Genomic DNA, 25,615 nt, shown 5'->3' with positions numbered 1-25,615 from the left:
TATATATAGAAAATATATTTACTATTCATTAAGTTGAAGTGGCTCATTGTAAAGGTCTGCATCCTACTCATCTTCATGTTGAGTAGGCTGAGGAGGAAGAGGAGGGGTTGATCTTGTTGCCTAGGGGTAGAAGAGGTGGAGGAGGTAGAAGGGGAGACAAGACAGGTTAGGCACACTGGGTGTAACTAAACAGGTAATTTCTGTCTATCTCTTTTGGTTTCTAATTTCTTTTAAAATGTTTCTATATAGTATCAACCCTTCCTCAACCATTTGCTTTGATTCCAGTACCTGTATCATAGACGGGTCCATGTCGTAAAAGAAGTCAAGAGCAGTCTTCTATATTCAGAACCGTTCTGCCAGATTGTCTAATGTCAGTTTGTTTTCTGGCACTGTTTCTTCTGCATCTTTCTCACTGTCTGGCAGTGGTTCAGAAGTATCTGTCTCCACCTTGTCTTCTGTTAATTCCTCTGGTGTGGTATCTGTTAGCTCTTGAATTTCTCTAAGACCCGTATTTTGAAACCCATCACTCCCCACCCTTTTTGCCATGTCTACAATCTCTTTCATGATTTTCTTGATTGGCTTTGTAGTAAATCCTGTGAAGTCATGCACAACATCTGGACATAGATTTCTTCAGCAGAAATTTGTTTCAGGCTTGTTGGCTTTCATGGCTTTTTCTGTGACAACAGGGCATCTTCAATGGGATAATCCTCCCAGACTTTCATCATGTTCTGTCTGTGGAGGTTTTTCCATAGTGTTCACATTCCTTTTGGTGTAGAGTTCTTTGTGTAATGAACCTTAAAGGTCCTTATGACCCCCTGATCTACAGGCTGAATTAGAGAGTTTGTGTTTGGGGACCAGTGGACTACTTAGACAAAAGCCTTCAGTGTTGAACTCATGGGATTCTGGGTAGCCAGGGGCATTGTCCAATATCAGAAGAACTTTAAAAGGCAGTCCCTTACTGTCTGGGTACTTCCTGACTTCAGTGACAAAGCATCAGTGGAACTAATTCATTAACCCCATTGGCTCATTGAGTGAATCGGTTCCAGTGTTTTGACTATTACAAAGTAAATTTATTATGAACATATGTGTTACAGGTTTTTGTGTGAACATAAGTTTTTCTGTCAGGTAAGTACCCAAGAGTGCAATTGCTATGTGGCTTGGTAAGTGTATTTGTAGTTTTCTAAGAAACTGCTGTCAAGAAACTTTTCAGAGTAGCCGTGCCATTATACATTCCCACCAGTGGTTAAATGAAAGATTCATTTTCTTTACATCCACACCATCTTTGAGTTATTTTAGCTGCCTTAATCGGTGTGTGGTGGTATCTTACTATGGTTTTAATTTGCATTTTCCTAGCAGATAATGATATTAAACATCTTTGCATATGCTTATTTGCATATCTTCGGTGAAATGTCTACTTATGTATTTTGCCTATTTCCTAATTGGATTGCTTCTTTTTTTTATTATTGAGTTTTGAGGGTTCTTTAGATACAGATCTTTTGTCAGATATGCGGTTTGCAGGTATTTTCTCCCAGTCTGAAGCTTGTCTCATCTGTACTATTAGAATTCTCTTTGAAATATTCTTTATTATATAGTAGATATTTGACCATTACATGAAGGGGCAAGATATCAAAATAACCTTTGGACTAAAACTTTATTTACAGTCAAAATTTATGTAGGTTATAAGGTAGATACCATAGTGGCATGTTTGTTGTTTCTTTTATGAATGCTGGCCCCAAATGAAGAAAAAATGAATTATCTTAATAGCTTACCTGATTTATATATGATGCAAAGGGGCAGATTAGATACCTACCTTGGAACTGTGGACATTTATTTAGCTTTTTGGAGTAATTCTTTCTTAATTCATGAAGTGGGTAAAAAAATATCTTTTAATTCTAACAATACTGTAAGATAGCTAATGTAGTTCTGCAAAATAAAACATACTGCAAAAGCCCTTTCTCCTTTTTACATTTTAATTAGCCTTATAATCTAGGAGACAATTATTACATAGTTCTTTGTGATTTTAGATTTTGGCTGATAGTCAAGAGCATCGTAAACCAGAGTTGAGGATATTTTATTAGCTAAAAAGGTTTTTCCCTCTCATAACACTGATTAGGAAAAATAAAAACTTAAATAGAATAAGATAAAACTTTAGACATAAAAGACTTTTAGAAGGTATCCTAAGACAGGTGAGAAGACCACTTTTCTTCTAAGAAAGAAGATGCTTAAGGGTCAAGACAATAATTGAGTACTCTGTTATTTAATTTTCAATTAGGAAGCCTGGAGCCAGAGGACTTTTGGTGGCTGAGGCCTTAGCTACCTGGCTTACACATTAAGGAGGACACAGATTTGCTTGCTGTCTGTCTGTCAAGGCCTGGCTCAGCTAAGGACCTGTTAACGTTTCTAGAGAAGAAAACAGCATTACCATGGTTTGCTTTTTAATTGTCACTATATGAAATTAATAAATGTGAATGTAAAATATATTGGCTGATCTTCAGGTTATTGAAATGTGTTTGTACTTCTTTTTTTAAAAAGTTTGCTAAATAAGTAACAGTTGCATAAGAGTATAACTTATTTGGGTTCAAATCCTGGCTCTGCCACTTAGTTGCTTTTTGATGTATATTTTATATGTATTTTTTTCTAATTGATGAATAAAAATTTTATCCATTTATGGTATACAGCATGATGTTTTAATACATGTATACATTGTGGAATGACAAAATTAAGCCTATTAACATATCCGTTACCTTACATACAATTTTTCTGTAGTAAGAAAATTTAAAATCTGCTTTCATTCTATGAGTTCCCCTGTTAGAGGTTCCACCTATTGTAGTCCCTCCCTTATCCTCAGTTTCACTTTCCATTGTTTCAGTTACTTTTGGTCAGCTGAAGTTCCAAAATATTAAATGGAAAACTCCAGAAATAAATAATTCATGAGTTTTAAATTGCATGCCACTCTGAGTAGTGTGATGAAATCTTGCAGTGTCCTGCTCTATCTTGCCTGGGACATACATAATTTCTTTGTCCAGCGTATCCATGCTGTGTATTGTATGTGTCCCATAATCACTCAGTAGCCATCTAGGTTATCAGATTAAAAGAACATAGTATATAGAGAGAGTTGGGTACTATCCATGATTTCAGGCATCCGAGGGGCACCTTGGAATTCATCTCCCATGGGTAAGGAGAGACTACTGTATAAATTAGATTATGTAGTTGTCTTTCTGTGCCTGGCTTATTTCAGCTAACATAATATCTCCCAGATGCATCTATGTTGCTGCAAATGACAGGATTTCTTTTTTGTTTAAGGCTGAGTTAGTGTTCCGTTGTGTATATATACCACATCTTCTTTATCTTTTCATCCATTGATGGACACTTAGGTTGATTCCGTATTTTGGCTGTGAATAATTCTGGCATGTATATGGGAGTGAGGATATATCTTTGACATATTGATTTCATTTCCTTTGTATATATTGATGGATATTCAGGAGTGGGATTACCGGATTATGTAATTTGACTTTTAATTTTTTCAAGAACCTCCATACTGTTTTCCATAATGATTATACTAATTTACATTTTTACCAACAGTGTACAAGGGTTTCCTTTTTTTCATAATCCTCAACAACACTCATCATCTTTTGCCTTTTTTGACAATAGCCTTCCTAGCAGGTGTGAAATGTTATCTCATTGTGGTTTTGTTTGTACTTCCCTGAAAATCCCTGAAAATGAGTAACACTGAGAATTTTCTCAAATAACCTGTATGACGTTTTTATGTCCTGTGAGAAATCTTTTTGACCATTTTTTAAATTGGGTTGTTTCCCTGCTATTGAGTTTTTTTTGTTTTTTTGTTTTTTTTTTAGTTCCTTATACAGTCATCCCTCTGTATCCACAGGAAACTGGTTCCAGGACTCCCCTGAGATACCAAAATCTGTAGATGCTCCAGTCCCTTCTATAAATTGGCATGGTATTTGCATATAACCTACACATATCCCATATTCTTTAAATCATCTGTAGATTACTTATAATTTCTAATACAGTGTAAGTGCTTTGTAAATAGCTATTATAATGTATTGTTTTTTAAATTTGTATTAATTTTTATTGTTGCATTTTTTTTCCCCTTTTAATTTTCCCTCTCTTAAGTCTTAAGACTCTCTTAACCCTTAGAGTCTTAAGGGTTTTCTCTATATAAAATTATGTTATCTGCAAACAGACCATTTAACTCTCTTTTTTGATTTGGTTGCCTTTTATTTATTTTTTCTTACCTCATCCTGCTGATGAGGACCGACTACATATTTTGGATTTTAATCTGTTATCAGATGTAAGATTTGCAAATATTTTCACTTATTCTGAAGGTTGTCTCTTCACTCTGTTGATTGATTGCTTTGTAGAAGCTTTTTAGTTTTATGTCTGTTTTCATTATTCTTGCTTGTGCTTTTGGAGTCATATCCAAAAAAAATCTTTGCCGAGTCCAGTGTCAAAAAGTGTTTCCCCTGTGTTTTCTTCCCCTATGTTTCAGGTCTTATGTTTGTCTTTAATCCATTTTTAGTTGATCTTTGTATATGGTGTGGAATAAGGGTTCAATTTCATTCTTCTGCCTGTGGATATCCAGTTTTCCTAACACCATTTCTTGAAGAGACTGTCCTTTCTCCGTTGTGTGTTCTTGGCACTTTTGTTGAACGTAAGTCGACTGTAAAAGTATGGATTTATTTCTCGGCTCTCTATTCTGGTGGTCTGTATGTTTGTTTTTATGCCAGAACCATGTTGTTTTGAATTATGTTAGTTTTGCACTAGGTGTTGAAATCAGGTAGTCTGATACCTCCAGCATTGTTTTTTAGCTCATGATTGTCTTAGCTATTAAATGTCTCTGTGGGTCCATATGAATTTTAGGATTTTTTTCTATTTCTATGAAAAATGTTATTAGAATTTTGATATGGATTACTTTGAACCTTCACTTCGAGTAGTAGGGACATTTTAATAACATTGATTCTTTCAGTCCGTGAACATGGAGTATCTTTCCATTTATTTGTGTCTTCACTTTCTTTCATCAATATTGTATAGTTTTCAGTGACAGACCTTTCACCTCTTTTGTTACATTTCTTTTTAATTTGTTTTTGATGCTATTGTAATTAGGACTGGTTTTTAATTTTATCAAATAGTTATTAGTGTGGAGAAATCTTATTGATTTTTGTATGTTGATTTTGTATCTTGCCACTTTACTGTATGTATTAGTACTAACAGTTTTTTGGTAGAGTCTTAAGGGTTTTCTCTATATAAAATTATGTTATCTGCAAACAGACCATTTAACTCTCTTTTTTGATTTGGTTGCCTTTTATTTATTTTTTCTTACCTAATTCCTCTGGCTAGGACTTGCAGTACTATATTGAATATAAATGGCCAAAGTGGGCATTCTTGTCCTGTTCTTGATATTAGATAGAAAGCTTCCAACTTTTTACCTTTGGGTGCGATGTTAGCTGTGAGTTTGTTATATATGGCCTTTATTGTGTTGAAGTATATTCCTTTTATACCTAATATATTTATTGAGAGTTTTTAATCCTGAAGGAATATTGAATTCTGTTAGAAGCTTTTTCTGTATCTGTTGAGTCAGTCATGTGATTTTTGTCCTTCATTCTGTTAATGCATTATATAACATTTATAGTTTTACATATGTTGAACCGTCTTCGCATTCCAAAGATAAATCCCACTTGATCATGGTAATTGATCTAATGTGCTGTTGAATTAGATTTGCCAGTATTTGTTGAGGATTTTTGCAACTATATTCATCAAGGATATTGGCCTGCTACCGAAACTATTCACCAAGAGGCCCAGGAAAAGTCATACACACTGGTACCTCAGAAAATAAGTCCACTGTCCTCAGTCTCAACTGCGGACCCTGATAAGACACTTTAACTTGTCTATGGTCTGAGATCAGTTCAAGGACCCACAAGAAGACAAAACTGTCTGAATCCCTGGGTCATGCTTTCTGAACTTGGTCCTGCATTAGATACTGAAACAGCCCTGAAGCTCAGCTCCTGCCACTCTTGGTTGCAGCCTGAGAGCAACCCTGCCTGCACAAGGAACTGCTAGGAGACTCACCTGTCTGTGCCATCAGTACAGACTTGCCAATCTCTGTCCCATAGCATATGCTGAAAAAGCTCTGAATCGGGGATCCAGCTCCACTCAGCCACAGTCTTACAGAAATACTGCACAGAAATCCTCCTATAGTCAGGAGATACATCCCTCCGTGTCCTCAGGACAGGCAGGCAGATTTTAGTCCCATAGCAGGTCCTGAAATGACCCTGAATCTTGGCATAAGCCCCTCTCAGCTGTGGTCAGAGAGCAGTTCTGCCTACCCAGCATCCTGGAGGGAGATGGGGCTGTCCATAGCTCTACACACAGGCCACCTGACCTAGGTCCCTCATCAGTCCCTGAAACACCCCTGAAAAGTGGCTCCAGCCCCTCAGTACAGCAGGGCTGCCAACCTAAGGACCTGAAGGGAGACATGCAGGTTTGTGACACCTTAGGCCTGAAGACCTAAGTCTTGACTGTAGGCCCTGAAGCAACACTGTAACTTAGATCCAGTCCCACTCAGCTGTGGACTAGGCAGTACTGCCTGTTTCTACTCAGTGATCCATTAGGAGCCGTCCCAGGTTCCCAGAGAAAGCCAAACCATCCACACACCTGGTAACAGGTCTTTTCTCTGCATATCTTCATCCGCTGTACAGACCGAGGTCCTAGAAAAAGTCCAGTCCACCAAGGGACCGGATAGGGTTCATATCCTGCTACAGCACATGGTAACAAGGTCCTATCAGGAGGACAGGACCCTTTCCAAGTCTGAAGCCTGGACCACAGTTGGGGAATCTGTCATGTGAATGAAGATCTGCCCTCAAATTGACTTTTCCAGGTCTTGGGCCCCACTGGGGTTTCACAGACGCCTGCCTGAATCTCAAGGCTAACACAAAGACAGTTTTGTCCGTGGGTGGCTGTGAAATTATTGTTGCTATTTGGGGACACAAGCTGAAGGGCCTCCTATTTCATCTTGCTGCTGTCATTCTTGCATTATTATAATGTTAATCATTGGTGATTTGATGATAGGTCAGCTTTTTTTTGAGTTTTATGAGTTCTGGCAGTAAAAAAGTTCCAAAATGTCTTTCAGTGGGCTAAATTCAGGGTGTCAGCAAAGCTGTGTTCCTTCTGGAGATTAGATGAGACCAGAGTACACTTTTTTAAAAAAGTGGTTAACTTGGTTGGATCCAAATCCTGGCTCTTCCATTTATATACTGTTTGATTTTGGTCAACATACTTAGCCTATCTGTGTCTTCTAACTTTAAAAGAGGATTATAATAGTAGTTATTCCACATGATAGTTTTGAGGATTAAATGAGTTGATAAATGCAAAGCATTGGTAACAATTCCTGATACCTAAGTAAACACTGCTTAAGCTGTTACTGTCTATCTGTTAAAGTTTACTTCTATAGGAAATCAGTGCTAAGAAAATTAGGTCTTTAGTCATGAGTCTATGAGTATGGTACACTCATTTGTCTATGAGTATGGTACACTTGAGAATTTTACAAAAATTATAATTTTTTCATTAATTTTTTTTTCATTCCAGTTATTCATTGCCAACTTTGTTTTGGGCATTATGCTACAATGCTTGGAATACAAAAAATCTCAATTTGGAAACACTAGCAATTAAACAGACAATTTTGTTTAAAATAATTCAATAATAAAGCAAAATACAGGTACTTATGAGTGTTTAAGGGAGAGGCATTTAACCTAGTCTGTAATGATTATTTGTGTATGGTTGGTGAGTGGAGCAAGAAAGGGAAGGTTTTCTATAAGGGATGATCCTGTGGGATATATGGGTGGGAGAATCATAAAGGAAGCATGTAAGTTAAAAAAAAGAAAAAGGAAGAAAGGGAAGGTGAATAGAAGATTTAATCGAAAGGGAGGAGTAGCTGTAAGAACCACATACAGGCCTGGAGGTATTGTAGGTTCAGTTCCAGACCATTGCAGTGAAGCAAATATCACAATAAAGCGCATCACCCAAAACTTTTCTCAGTGCATATAAAATTTATATTTACAGTATACTAGTCTACTAAGTGTGCAGTAGTAGCATGTCTAAAAAATGTACATACCTTAATTTGAAAATACCTTATTGCTAAAAAATGCTGACAGACACAAAATGGGGACATGGTGTTTGAAAAATGGTGCCTATCAACTTGTTGGACACAGAGTTGCTACAAACCTTCAATTTACTTTTTAAAAAAAATGCACCGTCTGCGAAGCACATTAAAACAAAGCACAGTAAAACAAAGTGTGCCTAAAGTGGGGTATGAGAGTGTTGAATAAGCCTGTACTTGGACAAAATGAAGCCATCGAAGATTTTGAAGGTCTTAGGGTTTGAGCATTTTTTACGTTTAAAAACTTGTGTTTATTTTAATTCTAGAACAGTAAATTCGTAAGTAATCTCTTTAAGTCACTATGTTTATAATATTTATGCCAATTTTTTTTAAAGGATTTGAATTTGTTGAAATGAGCAGTCGTAAATCAAAGAATAACAGCTTAATTCACACAGAGTGCCTTTCACAGGTTAGTATGTATTTTCATTAATCTCAAGATCTTTTACCCTGTAAAGCTGTTCAGAGAAATAGTTATCTTCTTAACTTGAATTTTCCCTTTAGCATTTAGGAAGAATCACTCTTTCTAACCTTAAGGAGATATCAGTACGAGACCTTAAGGAGATACCAGCACAAGGTCGTAAGAACAATCATCTGGAAGCAAAATTTTCCGAACTCTGTCAAAATTAAATGTGGACCAACAGATTTTGTTGTTATGATTGTTCTTTACCCTTTTTGTCAGTTCATACATATTTTTTTAATATTAGTGTTTTATACTATAATTTAATTTTATCCTTATTAAGTCTGGGTAGTCAGAATTCTAGCTTTTACTTTTTTCTTTCCAATTTAGATGCCTTTTTTTTTTTTTCCTTTTCTTGCCTAATTGCCCTGGCTTGAACTTTCTTTAAAATGTTGAATAGGAATGGGAAGAATGGACATTCTTGTCTATGTTTTCATCTTAGAGAAACAGCATTCAGTCTTTCACTGTTATATATGATGTTAGCTGTAGGATTTTTTTGTAGATGCCCTTTATTAAGTTGAGGAAGTTCCGTTACGTTTCCTCATCTGTTGAGTGTTTTTATAATGAATGTTATAAGAAGTGCATACTGTATTCCAAGTGCTGAGCATCTATCTGTATGTCTCTTAAGAAGCTTATCGACTACTAAGGAAATGAGCATGGTATTTCTACCCTGGCATTTGTATTTATCTAGCTTGACCTGAACTACATGTAGTTTTTAAATAAAAATTAAATGTTACTGGTATTCCTTTATAAGACTTGGCTTTCTTTTTGAAGGAAGTAGTTTAACTCTTATTTCTAAAAAAAAATTTTTAACTGAAATATGCTTTACGTACCTTTGTATGTAAAGTGCACGAATCCTCCATGTACAGCTGACTTAATATCAATACATGTGTATACCTATTTAACTTCCATGCCAGATCACTTTGGGATTTGTGAACCTTCTGACTAGTCACTGTAGCTTTATCTAGCTTATATTTTATACCCCGTTACTGCCTCTAAGATATTTTAATGATGTTTTCTGGGTTTTTTTTTTTAAGGAAAGGTTTGAGTTTTTTCTTTTGATCTCATCTAGGTAGAGGAATACACATTATGATTAGTTGAGGCATATATATGTTCTTTTATGTATTTTTACAGATATTAGCTATTACCTGTACAAAGCCTATCTGTGTTACAAATAATTGCCTTTTTTAAACCTTTTTTTTTTTTTTTTTTTGAGACTAAGTCTTGCTCTGTTGCCCCAGCTGGAGTGCAGTGGTGCAATCTTGGCTCACTGCAACCTCTGCCTCCTGGGTTCAAGCAATTCTCCTGCCTCAGCCTCCCAAGTAGCTGGTATTACAGGTGTCCGCCACTATGTCTGGCTAATTTTTGAATTTTTATTAGAGAAGGGATTTCAACCATGTTGGCCATGCTGGTCTTGAACTCCTAACCTCAAGCAATCTGCCCATCTCGACCTCCCAAAGTGTTGGGATTACAGACGTGAGCTACAGCGGCCAGCCCCCTTTTTTAATCTTTAAAACAAGCCTGCCATAAGATGTTATTGTCCCTATTTTATAGATAAATTAAAATTTAGAACAGACTTAACCTTTTAAAATTCATATAATAGACTCTTCTGGAGCCAATGTCCTTACTCTTTAACTTCCTCAATAATGAACAAGTATGTATTGTTTTGTCCCTAATGAATCATTTTCTTTGCTTTGCCTCTGTACATGGAACAAGAACTCAGATTTACTTCTTTGGTACATGGGACAAGAACTCAGATTTACTTCTTTGGTACTTGAAGGATTAATTCCATGCTGTCAGTCTAGGAGAAGCAAATATTCTTGGAGCCTTTTTATTCCAGTTCATGGGGCCAAATCTGAGATAGCACCCTCAGGTTGTTGTCCTTGAAAGACCTCTGTATTAGCTGCAGATCCAAAAAAGGAATGACTTTAATGGTCCATCTTTTTAAAGAGTATGGTAGATTATCTGACATAATTTTTCATGACTAAGTCTAAGGCCTTTGTTCTAAGATGAACTCGAAATATAGCTCCTTATAAGAATTTTTTTCTTAACTCGTTCACATGCATTACAACGGCCCTTAAGTTGCTAATATAGCTAAAGTCAGTGATTCTCCCTCTTGTTGAAACCTTCACAACTAAATTCTCATTCTTCCTATGGGACTTGAGATAGGTAAGAAAACCATTAATTTTTTAACGTATGAAAATGGTGCCAGAACTCTAGAGGATAAGAATTTAGGGAGGGTTGAATTGATTCATTAATACCTAATTCTGACTATTGTAAATGTGCTTTCTTATTCATTTTTTATATCGTGTAATATTTTTATTTATATTTATTCACTTTATTTTCATCAGGTACAAAGAATTTTACGTGAAAGATTTTGTCATCAGAGTCCACATAGTAACCTATTTGGAGTGCAAGTACAATACAAGTAAGTCTAGCTGTCCTCTTGACTGTTATGGACCTACTTACAGATGCCTTCCAGGTTTTGCAAAAATTGTACAAATTTGATATTAAATAAAGCTAACCAACACTTTTATAGAAATAAAAAATTTTGCTTTGTGAATAGAAACACCACATAGCATGAAGCAGGAGCAGATACAAATATTTCCATAATGTGATAGCACTTTAACTTTCAATTTTATTTTGTTTCTGTTATCTGATACTGTGGAGAGAATTCTAACCATCTTGCCCTTTAATACCCAGCAGCCAGCTATGGAGTAAAAGTCCAGAGTATTAGTAGGAAAAGAGATTTGAATCCAAGGGTCCTGAGAGTTGCCGCTATTGTCCCTTGTCCCCTACGATCATATAAATCAATATATTCCAATCTGACTATGTTTTCACCTGAAGATTTCAGAGAATCAATACTGCCCTACTATTTCTTTTGTATTTTTCTATTTTAGGACCATTCAGAGGCTAGGCCAAGTACCCAGAGGAAGAGAAGAGAGGAAATTTCTGTGCATATTCAAATATGCCTTTTAAAAACTACAACCTAACAAAGTATTCCAGCTTCATTTTTAAAATTTTGTCCTATTTATATCATTTTAGACACTTAAGTGAGCTGCTGAAAAGAACCGCTCTCCATGGAGAGAGTAACTCTGTCCTTATTATCGGACCCCGAGGATCAGGAAAAACTATGGTAAAAGCTGTTGATTTCTGGTGTTTTTTGGCATGTGATGATTCTTATTTTATATAAGAATAAATAAATTCTTATATATAAATCTTATTTTATATAATACTGAAAATACTTTTCATTATTTTGTAACATTTTACTTTTTTGTTTTTTTCTTTTTTAATCATAGAAGACATGTAAAACTTTATAAACTTAGGGTGGTATATTTGAGTGTGGCAGACCTTTTTCCCCCTTATTTGTCCTCCTAGTGAAAAATTGTCAATTGATGTTTGTTCCAACATGGTCTTTTGTCCTTAAAGAAGTAGAGATTTCCAGTGGAAAAAGAAAATAGCATTTATTGAGCATGTACTATGTGTCTTTTTATTATGTTCTCTCATTTATTCTTTACATCAACACTGCAAGGTAGGGTTTTTCCCTTTGTTATAGGTTAGGGAACTATCATATCATGCATTCTTTTTATTTTTCCTACATCATTACTATTTATTGTTTAACCCTAACTTACACAGTTTTTCAGTGCATGCTCACATCTTATATCATTCTTGTCTCCTTTCCCTCTTTATCATATTTGCTTAGGTACCTCAAAAAGATATTCTTTTTATTTCCCTTTACTCTTTTCTTTGATATCCTTTATGCAATATAGGAGACAAATTATGGGTGTTAACTTTTGAAAGTAATTAATTTCAATGCTAAGTAGTCTGTGTAAAATCTGTTCTCAGGTATTATATACAATAAATTTCAATTTTTGACTAATGTACTTTAAAAAAAGGATGAGAAGCAAAATTTTTTTAACATTTAAGCAATGTATATTGAAATTACATTATTAAGATGAGTACATTAGGATTTTACTGTTATCACTCATCTGAAGTATTATTTAATATAAATTGAGAATTTATATCTAGGTAATTTCTTTTAATATTTCACAAATTTTCACATTTATGTATAGTCATATTTATAGTAATTTTTTAGTTTCAAATCTATGTTTAATTTGTTTTAGTCCTCATACTCAGCTTCTATAATCACTATTTCTTTATTCTTGAGTTTTTTATTATGGTTTTTCTTTGCATTTGAATTCACTGTTATTTTGGGTAGTTTTCACAAGAGGGCTATGTGAAATGTTTTTAAATTTCAAATTTTTAAATTTTTAAATTTAAGAAACTTTTTATTTTAACCATTCTAATAGGTATATATTGGTGTCTCATTGTTTGCACTTGTAATTCTCCAATGACATATGCTGTTGAGCATCTTTTCATACACTTCTTTTTCATCTGTATATGTTTGGTGAGGTGTCTTATGCCCATTTTTAATTTGGGTTATTTGTTTTCCTATTGATAGGTTTTAAGAGTTCTTTATATTTCTGATTTTCAGTTTTGCAAGTATTTTCTTACAGTCTGTGGCTTTTCTTTTCATACTATTAATATTATTTCATACTATTAAAAGAATATTATTCTTTTCATACTATTAATAATATTGTCTTTGGCAGAACAGATTTTATTTATTTATTTATTTATTTTTGAGATGGGATCTTGCCATGTCTTTTCATACTATTAACTGTATTTTGGTAGAGTAGTTTGTATTTATTTATTTTACTTACTTACAAGATAGGGTCTTGCTCTTTCACCCAGGCTGGAGTGCAGTGGCATGATCACAGCTCACTGTAACCTTGGCCTCTTGTGCTCAAGCAGTCCTCCCACCTCAGCCTCCTGAGTACATGGGACTGCAAGCATGCACCATCACATCTGGCTAATTTTTTTTTTTAATTTTGTGTAGAGACGAGGTCTCCCTATGTTTCCCAGGCTGGTCCTGAACTCCTGAGCTCAAGCAATCCTGCCTCAGCTTTCCAAAGTGCTGGGATTACAGACATGAGCCACTGTGCCCAGCTGAAGTCTTTGATCTTAATAATCTAATTTGTCAGTTTTTTCTATCATGTATTATGATTTTGGTATTGCATCTGAAGGTTCATCACCAAACCGAAGGTCATCTAGATTTTTTCCTATGTATCTTCTACAAGCTTTATAGTTTTGCATTTTATATCTAGGTCTATGATTCATTTTGAGTTAATTTTTGTGAAAGGTGTAAGGTCTGTGTTTAGATTCATTTTTTTTTTTTTTGTAAATGAATGCCCAATTGGAGAAAGACTATCTTTTATCCATTGGATTGTCTTTGCTTCTTTGTTAAAGATCAGTTGACTATGTTTATGTGGGTCTATTTTTAGGTTCTCTTTCTATTCCCTTGCTTTGTCTGTTCTTTTGCCAATATCACATTGTTTTGATTACTGTAGATTTTTAGTGAGTCTTTAAGGTAAGTATTGTCGGTCTTCTGACCTCGTTCTTCTGCAGTATTGTGTTGGCTGTCTGCATACTTTGCCTTTTCATATTAACTTTAGAATCACTTTGTACATATCCAGAAAATTCTGGGAATCTTTGTATTGAATTGCTAGATTTTGTGTTAAATTTATACATCACAATAGGAAGAATGAACATCTTAACTATATTTAGTCTTCCCGTTCTTGGAGTATCTATTTATTTAGGAATTTTGTCAGTTTTTGTAGTTTTCTTGATAAAGATCTTATACATGTTTTGTTAGATTTATACCTAATTTTTCATTTTTTTGGTGCTAGTGCGAATAGTACTGTGTTTTTAATTTCCTTTTCTAAGTCTTCATTGCTAGTAGATAGCTAAACACTTGGCTTTTGTATATTTGCTTGTATTCTGCAACCTTGCTATAATTGCTTCTCAATTCCATTAGTTTTTTTGTCAATTCTTTGAGATTTTTTTACTTAGACAGTTATCTGTCAACAAAGACAGTTTTAATTATTCCTTCCCTATCTCCATAAAGACAGTTTTAATTATTCCTTCCCTATCTCCATACTTTTATTCCTTTTCTTCTCTTATTGCATTAGTTATTCATAGACTATGTCTAACAGTTAATCATAAAATTCACTAATACTCTGCATACTGATTTAGTATAAATTTAGAGGGTATTCACTAAAGAATAATATTCTTTTATTTTTGAATATTCTCTTTCATTTTTTCTTATGATTAGAAAAAATGAATATCCAATGTTAGAATAGTCAGTTCTTAAATCTTTGTTTTCATTTTTCTGTGTCTACCATCTTTTTCAGGTTTTTTTTCCCCCTCTCTCAGCGTTCTATCATATGGCCAATGTGATTTTCTTTACTGCCAGTGCTGTCATTTGCTGCTTCTAATCTGATATTGCATTTCAGTTTTCTAAGAATCTTTTCTTCTTGTCTAAGTCTGGCTTAAATAGCTCAAAACATTTATTTCATAAAATAGACATTTTAAGTAGTAATTAACCTTTTTATACTTTATTTTTAAGTTGACTCATAATAATTATACACTTTCATGGGATATATAGTGATGTTTTGATGCATATAGTGTATAGTGATCATATCAGAATAATTAGCATATCAATCATCTCAAACATTTATCATTTATTTGTGTGGGGAACATCCAGTATCCTTCTTCTAGCTATTGGAAAATATTATTGTTAATTATAGTCATCCTATAGTTACAGAACAATGATAGTACAACACTGTAACTTACTCCTCCTATCTTGCTGTAATTTTGTATTCATTATTGAATCTCTCCCTATGCCTCCTTTCCTCCTACTCTTCCTACCCTATCCTCTCTTCTACTTTTGACTTCTGTAAGATTTACTTTTCTTGGCTTCCATAGATGAGTGAAAATGCATGATGTTTAACTTTCTTTTCCTGGCTTATTTCATTTAATATAACTTCTTCCAGTTCCATCTATGTTGCTGTGAATGACAGGATTTCATTTCTTTTTTTAATGGCTGAACAGTATTCCATTGTGTGTATATACATATATTCTTTATCCATTCATCTGTTGTTGGACAACTAGGTTGATCCATATCATGGCTATTGTGAATAGTACAACAATAAATACAGGGGTGCAGATGTCTCTCTGATGTAATGACTTCCGTTCCTTTATGTAAATTCTCAGTAGTGTGATTGCTGGACCATATGGTAGTTCTATTTGTAGTGTTTTTTGGGGAACCTTTGTACTGTTTTCAATATTGGCTAGTTTACATTCCCACCAATGGTGTATAAAATTTCCTTTTTTTTTTGCATCTTCACCGGCATTTATAATTTTTTGTTTTTCTGAAAATAGACATCCTAACTGGAGTGAGATGATACCTCACTGTGGTTTCTATTTGCATTTCCCTGATGATTAATGATGTTAAGCATTTCTTCATGTATTTGTTGGCTATATGTATGTCCTTTCAGAAATGTCTGTTCAGATAATTCGCCTGTTTTTTAAGCAAATTGGTTTTTTGCTTTTGAGATACTGGAGTTCCTTGTATAATCTGGATATGAATCCCTATCAGATGAATACTTTGCAGGTATTTTCATTTATTCTGTAGATTGTCTTTTCATGCTGTTGATTGTTTCCCTTGCTATGCAGAAGCTTTTGAGTTTGATGTTAGCAGATTTGTCTATTTTTTTATGTTGTCTGTGATTTGGAGTTTTTATTCATAAGATATTTTCCTAGACTAGTGTCCTGAAGTATTACCCCTATATTTTCTTCTAGTAGTTTTATAGTTTCAGGTCTTAACATTGAGGTCTTTGATCTATTATGAAATGATTTTGGTGTAGGATGAGAGATGGGAATCTAGTTTAATTCTTCTGCATATCCAGTTTTCTCAGCACCATTTATTGAAGAAATTGCCCTTTCCCTAATGAGTGAGTGTTCTTGGCCTTTGTAAAAATCAGTTGGCTGTTGATAAGCAGATTAATTTCTGGGTTCTCTATTCTGTTCTATTGGTCTACATGTCTGTTTTTATGCCAGTACCATGCTGTTTTGGTTACTACAGCTTTGTAGTATATTTGAAGTAAGGCAGTATGTTGACTCCAGCCTTATTCCTTGTGCTCAAGATTGCTTTGGTGATTTGGTGTCTTTTGTTTTTTCATATGAATTTTAGGATTTTTTTTCTATCTCTGTGAAGAATATCATTGGTGTTATGATAGGAATATCATTGAAACTGTAGATTGCTTCTGGTAATATAGTAATTTTAACAATATTCATTCTTTCTATCTGTGAGTATGGGTGTCTTTTCATTTGTGTGTATCCTCCTCAATTTCTTCAGTGCTTTGTAGTTTTACTTGTACAGAACTATACCTTTCACCTCCTTAATTGAATTTATTCCTCAGTAATTACGTTTTTTTGGTAGCTCTTATAAATGGGATTGCCTTCTTGATTTTTTTTTTTTTTCAGGTAGTTTGTTGTTAGTATATACAAACAGTACTGGTTATTGTATATTGATTTTGTAGCCTTCAACTTTACTGAAATTCTAAGAGTCTTTTGGTAGAGTCTCTAGGTTTTTCTATATATAAGATTATGTCATCTGCAAAAAGGAATGAATTGACTTCCTCCTTTCCAGTTGCTTTGGCTTGAACATCTAGTACTATATTGAATAAGAATGGGGAGAGTGAACATCCTTGTATTGTTCCAGTTTTTACAGGAGAAACTTTTAGTTTTTCCCCATTTGGTATGATGTTGGTTTTGGGTTTGTCATATATGGCCTTTACTATGTTGTGGTGTTTTTTTTCTATACCTTTTTGACAGTTCCTATCATGAAGGGATGTTGAATTTTATCACGTGTTTTTTTCTGCATCCATTGAGATGATATAGTTTTTGGCCTCCATTCTATTGATGTGGTGTATGATTTATTGATTTGCATATGTTAAACCATCCTTGCATCCCTGGGATAAATCGCACTTGATCATGGTGAATGATCTTTTTGCATTCAGCTTACTGATACTTTATTGAAGACTTTTGCATCTATATTCATCGGAGATATTGACCTGTAGTTTTTGTTGCTGTTTTGTCCTTGTCTAGTTTTGATGTCAGGGTTATGCTGGCCTCATAGAATGAATTAGGAAGAATTTCCTCTGCTTGAATTTTTTGGAATAGTTTTAGAAGAATTGGCATTAATTCCTGAAGGGTTTAGTAGAATTCAGCAGTGAAGCCATCCAGTACTGGATTTTCCTTTGTTGGAAGACTTTTTATTCCTGATTCTACCTCATTATTTGTTACTGGTCTCTCCAGGTTTTCTGTTTCTTCTTGCTTCAATATTGAAAGGTTGTATGTGTCCAGGAACTTAACCATTTCCTTTAGGTTTTGTAATTTATTGATGTATAGTTCTTCATAGTAGTCCCTAATGATCCTTTTTATTTCTGTGATGTTCAGTGTGATGTCTCCTTTTTCTTTTCTCATTTATTTATTTTGGTCTTTCTTAGTCTAGCTAAGCAACTTTTGTTTCAGTGATTTTTTTGTAGTATTGTTTTAGTCTCAATTTTGTTTATTCCTTCTCTGATATTTATTTCCTTTGACTAATTTGGGGTTTGGCTTGTTCTTTTCTAGCTCTTTGGAATACATTGTTAGGTTTTTTATTTAAAATTTTTCTAATTTTTTGGATTGCATTGTTAGATTCTTTATTTGAAATTTTTCTAGTTTTTTAGTGTAGGCATATATTGATATAAACTTGCCTCTTAATTCTGCTTTTGCTGTGTTCCTTAAGTTTTAGTATGTTGTGTTTCTATTTTCATTTGTTTCGAGGAATCTGTAATATTCTTAATTTCTGTTGCCCGTTGTTCAGGGGCATGTTATCTAATTTCCATATTTTTGTTTAGTTTTTAATGTTCCTGTCATTATTATTACTTTTTAAAAAAAATATAGACCAGGTCTCCCTATGTTGCCCAGGCTGGTCTCAAACTCCTGGGCTCAAGGGATCCTCCAACCTTGGCCTCTCAAAGTATTGGGGTTACAGGTGTGAGCCACCACACCTAGCCAGTTCTTTTTATTATCGATATCTAGTTTTATTCCATTGTGGCCAGATCAGATACTTGATATGATTTTGCTTTTTTTGAAAAAATGTTTTAAGACTTCTGTTGTGTCCTAACATAAGGTAAGTCTTGGAGAATCTTCTGTGTGCTGATGAGAAGAATGTACATTCTGTAGTTGTTGGGTGAAATGTTCTATAAATGTATTTTAGGTCCATTTGGTCTATGGTCAAGTGCAAATTCAATCTCTCTTTGTTGATTTTCTGTCTAAATTAGCTGTCCAATGCTGAGAATAGGGTGTTGAAGTTCCTATTATTTTATTGCAATTTATCTCTCTTTAGATCTAATAATACTTGCTTCATACATCTGAGTGTTTCAGTGTTGGGTACATTTATATGTACAACTGTTATATTCTGTTGTTGGATTGGTCCTTTTATTATTATATAATGTTCTTTGTTTTTACAACTTTCTTATCACTTTTATTTTCCATTTTCATAGGATATCTTTTTCATACCTTTAAGTCTGTGTGTCTATACAGGTGAGGTGAGTTTCTTGTAGCAGCATATAATTGAGTTTTTTTTTTTTTTAATCTGTTCTGTATTTTTTAAATGGGAAACTTAATTGGTTTATATTCAAGATTATTATTGATAAGTGAAGACTTACCCTGTCATTTTAGTGATTGTTTTCTGGTTGTTTCGTATATCCTTTGTTTCTTCCTCTCATTTATTTTTCCAGTTGGGTGCTTCTCTGTAGTGATAAGGCTTGATCCTTTCTCTTTCTCCTTTATGTATCTGCACTACCAGTGAGTTTTATAGTTTCCCCTGTTTTCATGATGGTGGTTATCATCTTTGCATTTGAGGATGTTAGACTCCCTTGAACATTTCTTATAGGTCTGGTCTAGTGATGACGGATTGCTTTAGTTTTTGCTTGTCTGTGAAAGATTTTATTTCTCCTTTATTTCTGAAGCTACTGGGTATTATATTCTTAGCTGACAGTTCTTTCATTCTGAGCTTTGATTGTATCATCCCATTTCCCTCTGGCCTGTCAGATTTCTCTTAAGAAATCTGCTGTTGTATATTCTGACAATCAGCTAAAATGTAAAGAAGAAGGATGAAAGATGTTTTAAAATATCATTTTAAAAAATGATAAAGAGTTTAAAATTTTTAATTAAAAAAAAGAAATCTGCTATAAAGAAGAAGAAATCTACTGTTAGTATAATAGGGATTCCATTATAGTGACTTGACACTTTACTCTTGCTGTTTTAATTGTTTGTCTGTGACATTTGACAATTTGACTATAATATGCCTCAGAGAAGACCTTCTGTTTGTGTTGAGTCTGTTTGGAGTTTTGAGCTTCCTTTGGATGTCCATTCCTCTCTCAAGAACTGGGAAGTTTTCAACTATGGTTTTATTAAATATGTTTTTCTCACCTTTTCCTTCTTTTCTCCTCCTGAAAGGACAATAATACAAATATTTGCTCACTTATTGAAGTCTTATATATCCTGTAGACTTTATTCATTCTATTTTTTTTCTTGTCTGCCTGTGTTATTTCAAACAATTTCTCTTCAATTTAAGAAATCTTTATGCTTGTGTAGTCTGTTATTGAAGGTCTCAGTTGTATTTTCTATTTCATTCATTAACTTCTTCAGCTGTAGGATTTCTGTTTGTTTTTTTATGGTATCTCTGTTAATTTCTTATTTGAATCACAAATTGTTTTTCTGATTTTAATTTTCTATCTGTATTCTTTTGAATTTCACTGAGTGTTGTCAAGATTATTATTTTAAATTCTTCTGGCATTTTCTGTATTTCCTTATGATTCTTATCTGTTACTAGAGGAATTATTGTTTTCCTTTGGAAGTGTCATGTTTTCTTGCTTTTTTATGTTTAATGTGTCCCTATGTTGATTGATATGCCTCAGGTAGAAAAGTAAAATTGTCTTTTCCAATCTTACAGAATTGATCTCGTAAGGAAGTATTGATTTGTGTGAATGTGTCTTGAGGTGTCAGTTTGGTGTGGTTCATTGGCCTTGGTTCTAGTTGGATACAGTAGTGTGGTCTTTGTGTAGTTTTTTCAGCTGTAATCCACACTAGTGTCATTTACAAGTGTCTCAATGGCCTAGGCTGAGAGTTTGTGGTGGCAGTTGTACAGCTTTGCAAGGGGTGGGTTTGCTGGGCTGATTCTCAGTTTGGGGGCATATGCATGCATATGGTGGGTCAACCACCTTGGGATCTGACACACTGGCAGATGGGGCTATTAATGTGGCCAGGAGCATAGTCATGCGGTTGCTTAGCTGGTCTTGGTGAATGTTTGCCAGGAACAACTCACTGGTTTGTTTCTCAGGCCCAGGAGATGCCTGGGATCCAGGTGCAAGGCTGCTTGATCCCAACAGAGGTGTGGGGATACAGTTCCTCGACTGGCTTAGGGCCGTATCTGCTGAGGGGTTCCACAGGATTGTTTCTCAGGTTTAGGATGCAGGCACAAGGCTATTCAGCTGGCTTATGGGTATGCCCACTAGAGGCGTCCTGTGAGGCTGTTTCTCAGGCCTGTGACACTGCTGCTTGGCTGGCCTGGGAACTTCAGCAGCGGATGGCCCACTGGACCATTTTGTAGACCTGAGAAGTAGGAGCAGGGTTGCTCGACTGGCCCAAAAGAGTGTCTGCCAGAGGCAACCCTCAGGGCTGATTTGTAGGCCTAGGGTGTAATGCTGCTCAGCCAGCTAGGGTAATGTGTCTTTTAGGGGCAGTTGGTGAGTGTACTTCTCAGGTTAGGGACGTGGGCACACGATTTCTTGGCTGGTCCTGGGGCATGTCTGGTGGGGTTATAGGGAGGCTGTGCTGTTTGTCAGGTTTGGGAGGTGAGCACAAGACTGCTTGGCAGGCTCAAGAATGGCCTGAAGGGCTACTTCTCAGGCCTAGTATGTGTTCACAGGGATGCTTGGCCACCCTGTAGGAGGTGTATTCACCATGGGTGGCCCATAGGGCTGTTTCTCAGGTACAGGTCATGGCTCATGGCTGCTCGGCTGGGCTGGGGGCATGCCTGCCAGGGGTAACCTTCTGGGCTATTTTTCAGGCCCTGATTGTGGGCACAGGACCACTGGGCAAGCTAGGGGTATGTCTGCGGGAGGGAGGGATGCACGGTATTGTGGGACTGTTTCTCAGGTTCTGAGTGTGGGTGCATAGCCACTCTGCCAGTGCAAGGGGTGTATCAGCTACTTGGATGCTCAGGGGCCTCTCCTTCTTGGGAGAGAGCCCCACACTGGTTTGGTCACCTCAAGTGAGAGTTTGCCCTGGGTTGGACTGCCAGATTGGTCCTCTGGCTGGAAGTGTGGCAGCAAGGGGTTGGTTTCCTTGCTGTGTAGGACCAGAGTCATAACCAATTATAGGCTCAGTCTCTGTGCAGCTAGAGTTGTGGTGTTCAGCCACCTATGTGGGCTTGGTGGAATGCAGATGGACCCCTAGTAATGGAGAGGTGCAGTGGCTACTGGCCCGCAGAGCAGGGCGCACAACAGAGGTGGCTCTGGCCTCAACGGTGCCATGCTGCAGCAGGGCCGGTTGGCCTACAGGTAGGCGAGGGATGGAGAGTGCATACCTTATTCTCATGATCTGGAGCAATGCAACTGCTTGAATTCCCAGCAGCTGTCCACTTTGACTTAGGGCTTGCTAGGACTATGGGATTCTCCTGTGGTAAGGACTGTAGGTGTTTGTGATAGCAGTGAAGACTGGTGGGGATCTTCTGCTTACCTTTTCCCCAAAACGGGAAGTCTCTCCTGACTACGGGAAGATTTGATTGGGGTGCGGGAGATGTAGCTGCAGAGGCCAGGTGCCTACACACTACCCTCCTGGATTTTCAGTCAGTGCACATGTGTTTCTCCTTCCCTGCTGTACTCCAGCACTCTCCCTTCAACACACCAGTCAAATCTTAGCTGTTCATTCATTGCTGTGGTGCTTTCTTGTTGGGAGTACAAGCACCAGGAGTCTCTAATCAGCCATCTTGCTTAATATTTTAAATCTGCGCTTAGTCTTTTTAATTTGCTTGTTGTTCCCTTCCACGTTATAGCACCTTTTCATACACCCCTATAGGTTTAATCAATGTACTGAAATTTAAAGGCAAAAGCATTAAGTCATAGTATTTATCAGTTAATAAAATGGATCAGTTATTCTTGGCCACACTGACAGTTTATCTACTTTTTGCTTCTTAAACCAGAGCCCTATTGTGATGCTTTGCAGTCATTTATTGGGTTTCACTATAGTGGAATCTGGAAGAGTCCCTTGCATGGCATTCCATTTTGATACAGTTTCATGTATTCCTGATGTACTCTGATGCTGGCAGGTTGAAGAGATGAGCATTGTTTGACTTGTGCTATTTTTGTAATTTGTTGTATCTGTGGGACTATCCTGAGTGAAAATATGGATTGAATAAATTGTCAGATATAATTTATTTTTAGACAAGAACTCTCGATAGTATAATTTTTTTCTTTTCTTTTTTTTTTTTTTTTTGACAGAGTCTCACTCTGTTGCCCAGGCTGGAGTGCAGTGGCACTATCTAGACTCACTGCAACCTCTGCCTCCCAGGCTCAAGAGATCCTCCCACCTCTGCCTCCTGAGTAGCTGGGACAGGCATGTGCCACCACACCCAGCTAAGTTTTTTATGTTTAGTAGAGATGGGGTTTCACCATGTTTACCAGGTTGGTCTGGAACTGCTGGGCTCAAGTGATCCACCCACCTTGGCCTCCCAAAGTGCTGGGATTACAGGCATGAGCCACTGTGCCTAGCCTCATTAGTATAATTATATAAATTCAAATTTTAAAACATAAGACTGTAGTCTTATGTTTGTTTTAACCCCTAATCCTAACCCCAAGATTATAGTATATTTAAAACACTATACTTGGCCAAACTGTCTGAAATACAAAAATGCTAACTCTACAGTTAATTGAAAAAGGCAATAGTGTGGCTTATAATATTACAAGCATTTTATTTAAAAAAAAAAATGATATGGCTTCAAGTGACAGATTGACCCCTAGAAAATACCTTTTTTTGTTTTAAGAGACAGGCTCTCACTCTGTCACCCATGCTGGAGCCCAGTGGCTCAATCATAGCTCACTAAAGCCTCAACCTCCTGGGCTCAGGCAGTCCTCCTGCCTCTGCCTCTCCCAAGACTAAACCAAGAGGAAGTTGAATCTCTGAATAGACCAATAACAGGATCTGAAATTGTGGCAATAATCAATAGCTTACCAACCAAGAAAAGTCCAGGACCAGATGGATTCACAGCCGAATTCTACCAGAGGTACAAGGAGGAGCTGGTACCATTCTTTCTGAAACTATTCCAGTCAATAGAAAAAGAGGGAATCCTCCCTAACTCATTTTATGAGGCCAGCATCATCCTGATACCAAAGCCTGGCAGAGACACAACCAAAAAAGAGAATTTTAGACCAATATCCTTGATGAACATTGATACAAAAATCCTTAATAAAATACTGGCAAACCGAATCCAGCAGCACATCAAAAAGCGTATCCACCATGATCAAGTGGGCTTCATCCCTGGGATGCAAGGCTGGTTCAACATTCACAAATCAATAAATGTAATCCAGCATATAAACAGAACCAAAGACAAAAACCACATGTTTATCTCAATAGATGCAGAAAGGGCCTTTGACAAAATTCAACACCCCTTCATGCTAAAAACTCCCAATAAATTAGGTATTGATGGGACGTACCTCAAAATAATAAGAGCTATCTATGACAAACCCACAGCCAATATCATACTGAATGGGCAAAAACTGGAAGCATTCCCTTTGAAAACTGGCACAAGACAGGGATGCCCTTTCTCACCGCTCCTATTCAACATAATGTTGGAAGTTCTGGCCAGGGCAATCAGGCAGGAGAAGGAAATAAAGGGCATTCAATTAGGAAAAGAGGAAGTCAAATTGTCCCTGTTTGCAGATGACATGATTGTATATCTAGAAAACCCCATTGTCTCAGCCCAAAATCTCCTTAAGCTGATAAGCAATTTCAGCAAAGTCTCAGGATAGAAAATCAATGTACAAAAATCACAAGCATTCTTATACACCAATAACAGACAGAGAGCCAAATCATGAGTGAACTCCCATTCACAATTGCTTCAAAGGGAATAAAATACCTAGGAATCCAACTTACAAGGGATGTGAAGGACCTCTTCAAGGAGAACTACAAATCACTCCTCAATGAAATAAAAAAGGATACAAACAAATGGAAGAACATTCCATGCTCATGGATAGGACGAATCAATATCATGAAAATGGCCATACTGCCCAAGGTAATTTATAGATTCAATGCCATCCCCATCAAGCTACCAATGACTTTCTTCACAGAATTGGAAAAAACTACTTTAAAGTTCATATGGAACCAAAAAAGAGCCCGCATCACCAAGTCAATCCTAAGCCAAAAGAACAAAGCTGGAGGCATCACACTACCTGACTTCAAACTATACTACAAGGCTACAGTAACCAAAAGAGCATGGTACTGGTACCAAAACAGAGATATAGACCAATGGAACAGAACAGAGCCCTCAGAAATAATGCCGCATGTCTACAACCATCTGATCTTTGACAAACCTGAGAAAAACAAGCAATGGGGAAAGGATTCCCTGTTTAACAAATGGTGCTGGGAAAACTGGCTAGCCATATGTAGAAAGCTGAAACTGGATCTCTTCCTTACACCTTATACAAAAATTAATTCAAGATGGATTAAAGACTTAAACGTTAGACCTAAAACCATAAAAACCCTAGAAGAAAACCTAGGCATTACCATTCAGGACATAGGCATGGGCAAGGACTTCATGTCTAAAACACCAAAAGCAATGGCAACAAAAATCAAAATTGACAAATGGGATCTAATTAAACTAAAGAGCTTATGCACAGCAAAAGAAACTACAATCAGAGTGAACAGGCAACCTACAAAATGGGAGAAAATTTTCGCAACCTACTCATCTGACAAAGGTCTAATATCCAGAATCTACAATGAACTCAAAGAAATTTACAAGAAAAAAACAACCCCAT

At 36.1% G+C, this 25,615-nt stretch overlaps 1 protein-coding gene across 23 annotated transcripts in view; it reads left to right on the top strand.

Annotated features, from left to right (window-relative positions):
- ORC4 (origin recognition complex subunit 4) overlaps positions 1–25,615 on the top strand; it is a 92,880-nt gene that overhangs the window by 37,645 nt on the left and 29,620 nt on the right. For 10 of the 23 annotated variants that reach the window (XM_063712506.1, XM_063712507.1, XM_063712511.1 and 7 more), the window contains 4 exons: positions 2,273–2,426; positions 8,509–8,582; positions 10,982–11,058; positions 11,676–11,766. In XM_063712506.1, the coding sequence (XP_063568576.1) occupies positions 8,526–8,582; positions 10,982–11,058; positions 11,676–11,766 (225 nt within the window). In that variant the 5' untranslated portion in view covers positions 2,273–2,426; positions 8,509–8,525. 23 annotated transcript variants of the gene reach the window in all.

This window comes from Pongo abelii, chromosome 11 (genome assembly GCF_028885655.2).
Source record: "Pongo abelii isolate AG06213 chromosome 11, NHGRI_mPonAbe1-v2.0_pri, whole genome shotgun sequence".
NCBI lineage: Eukaryota > Metazoa > Chordata > Mammalia > Primates > Hominidae > Pongo > Pongo abelii.
This window is presented reverse-complemented; position numbering and strand designations above follow the sequence as displayed.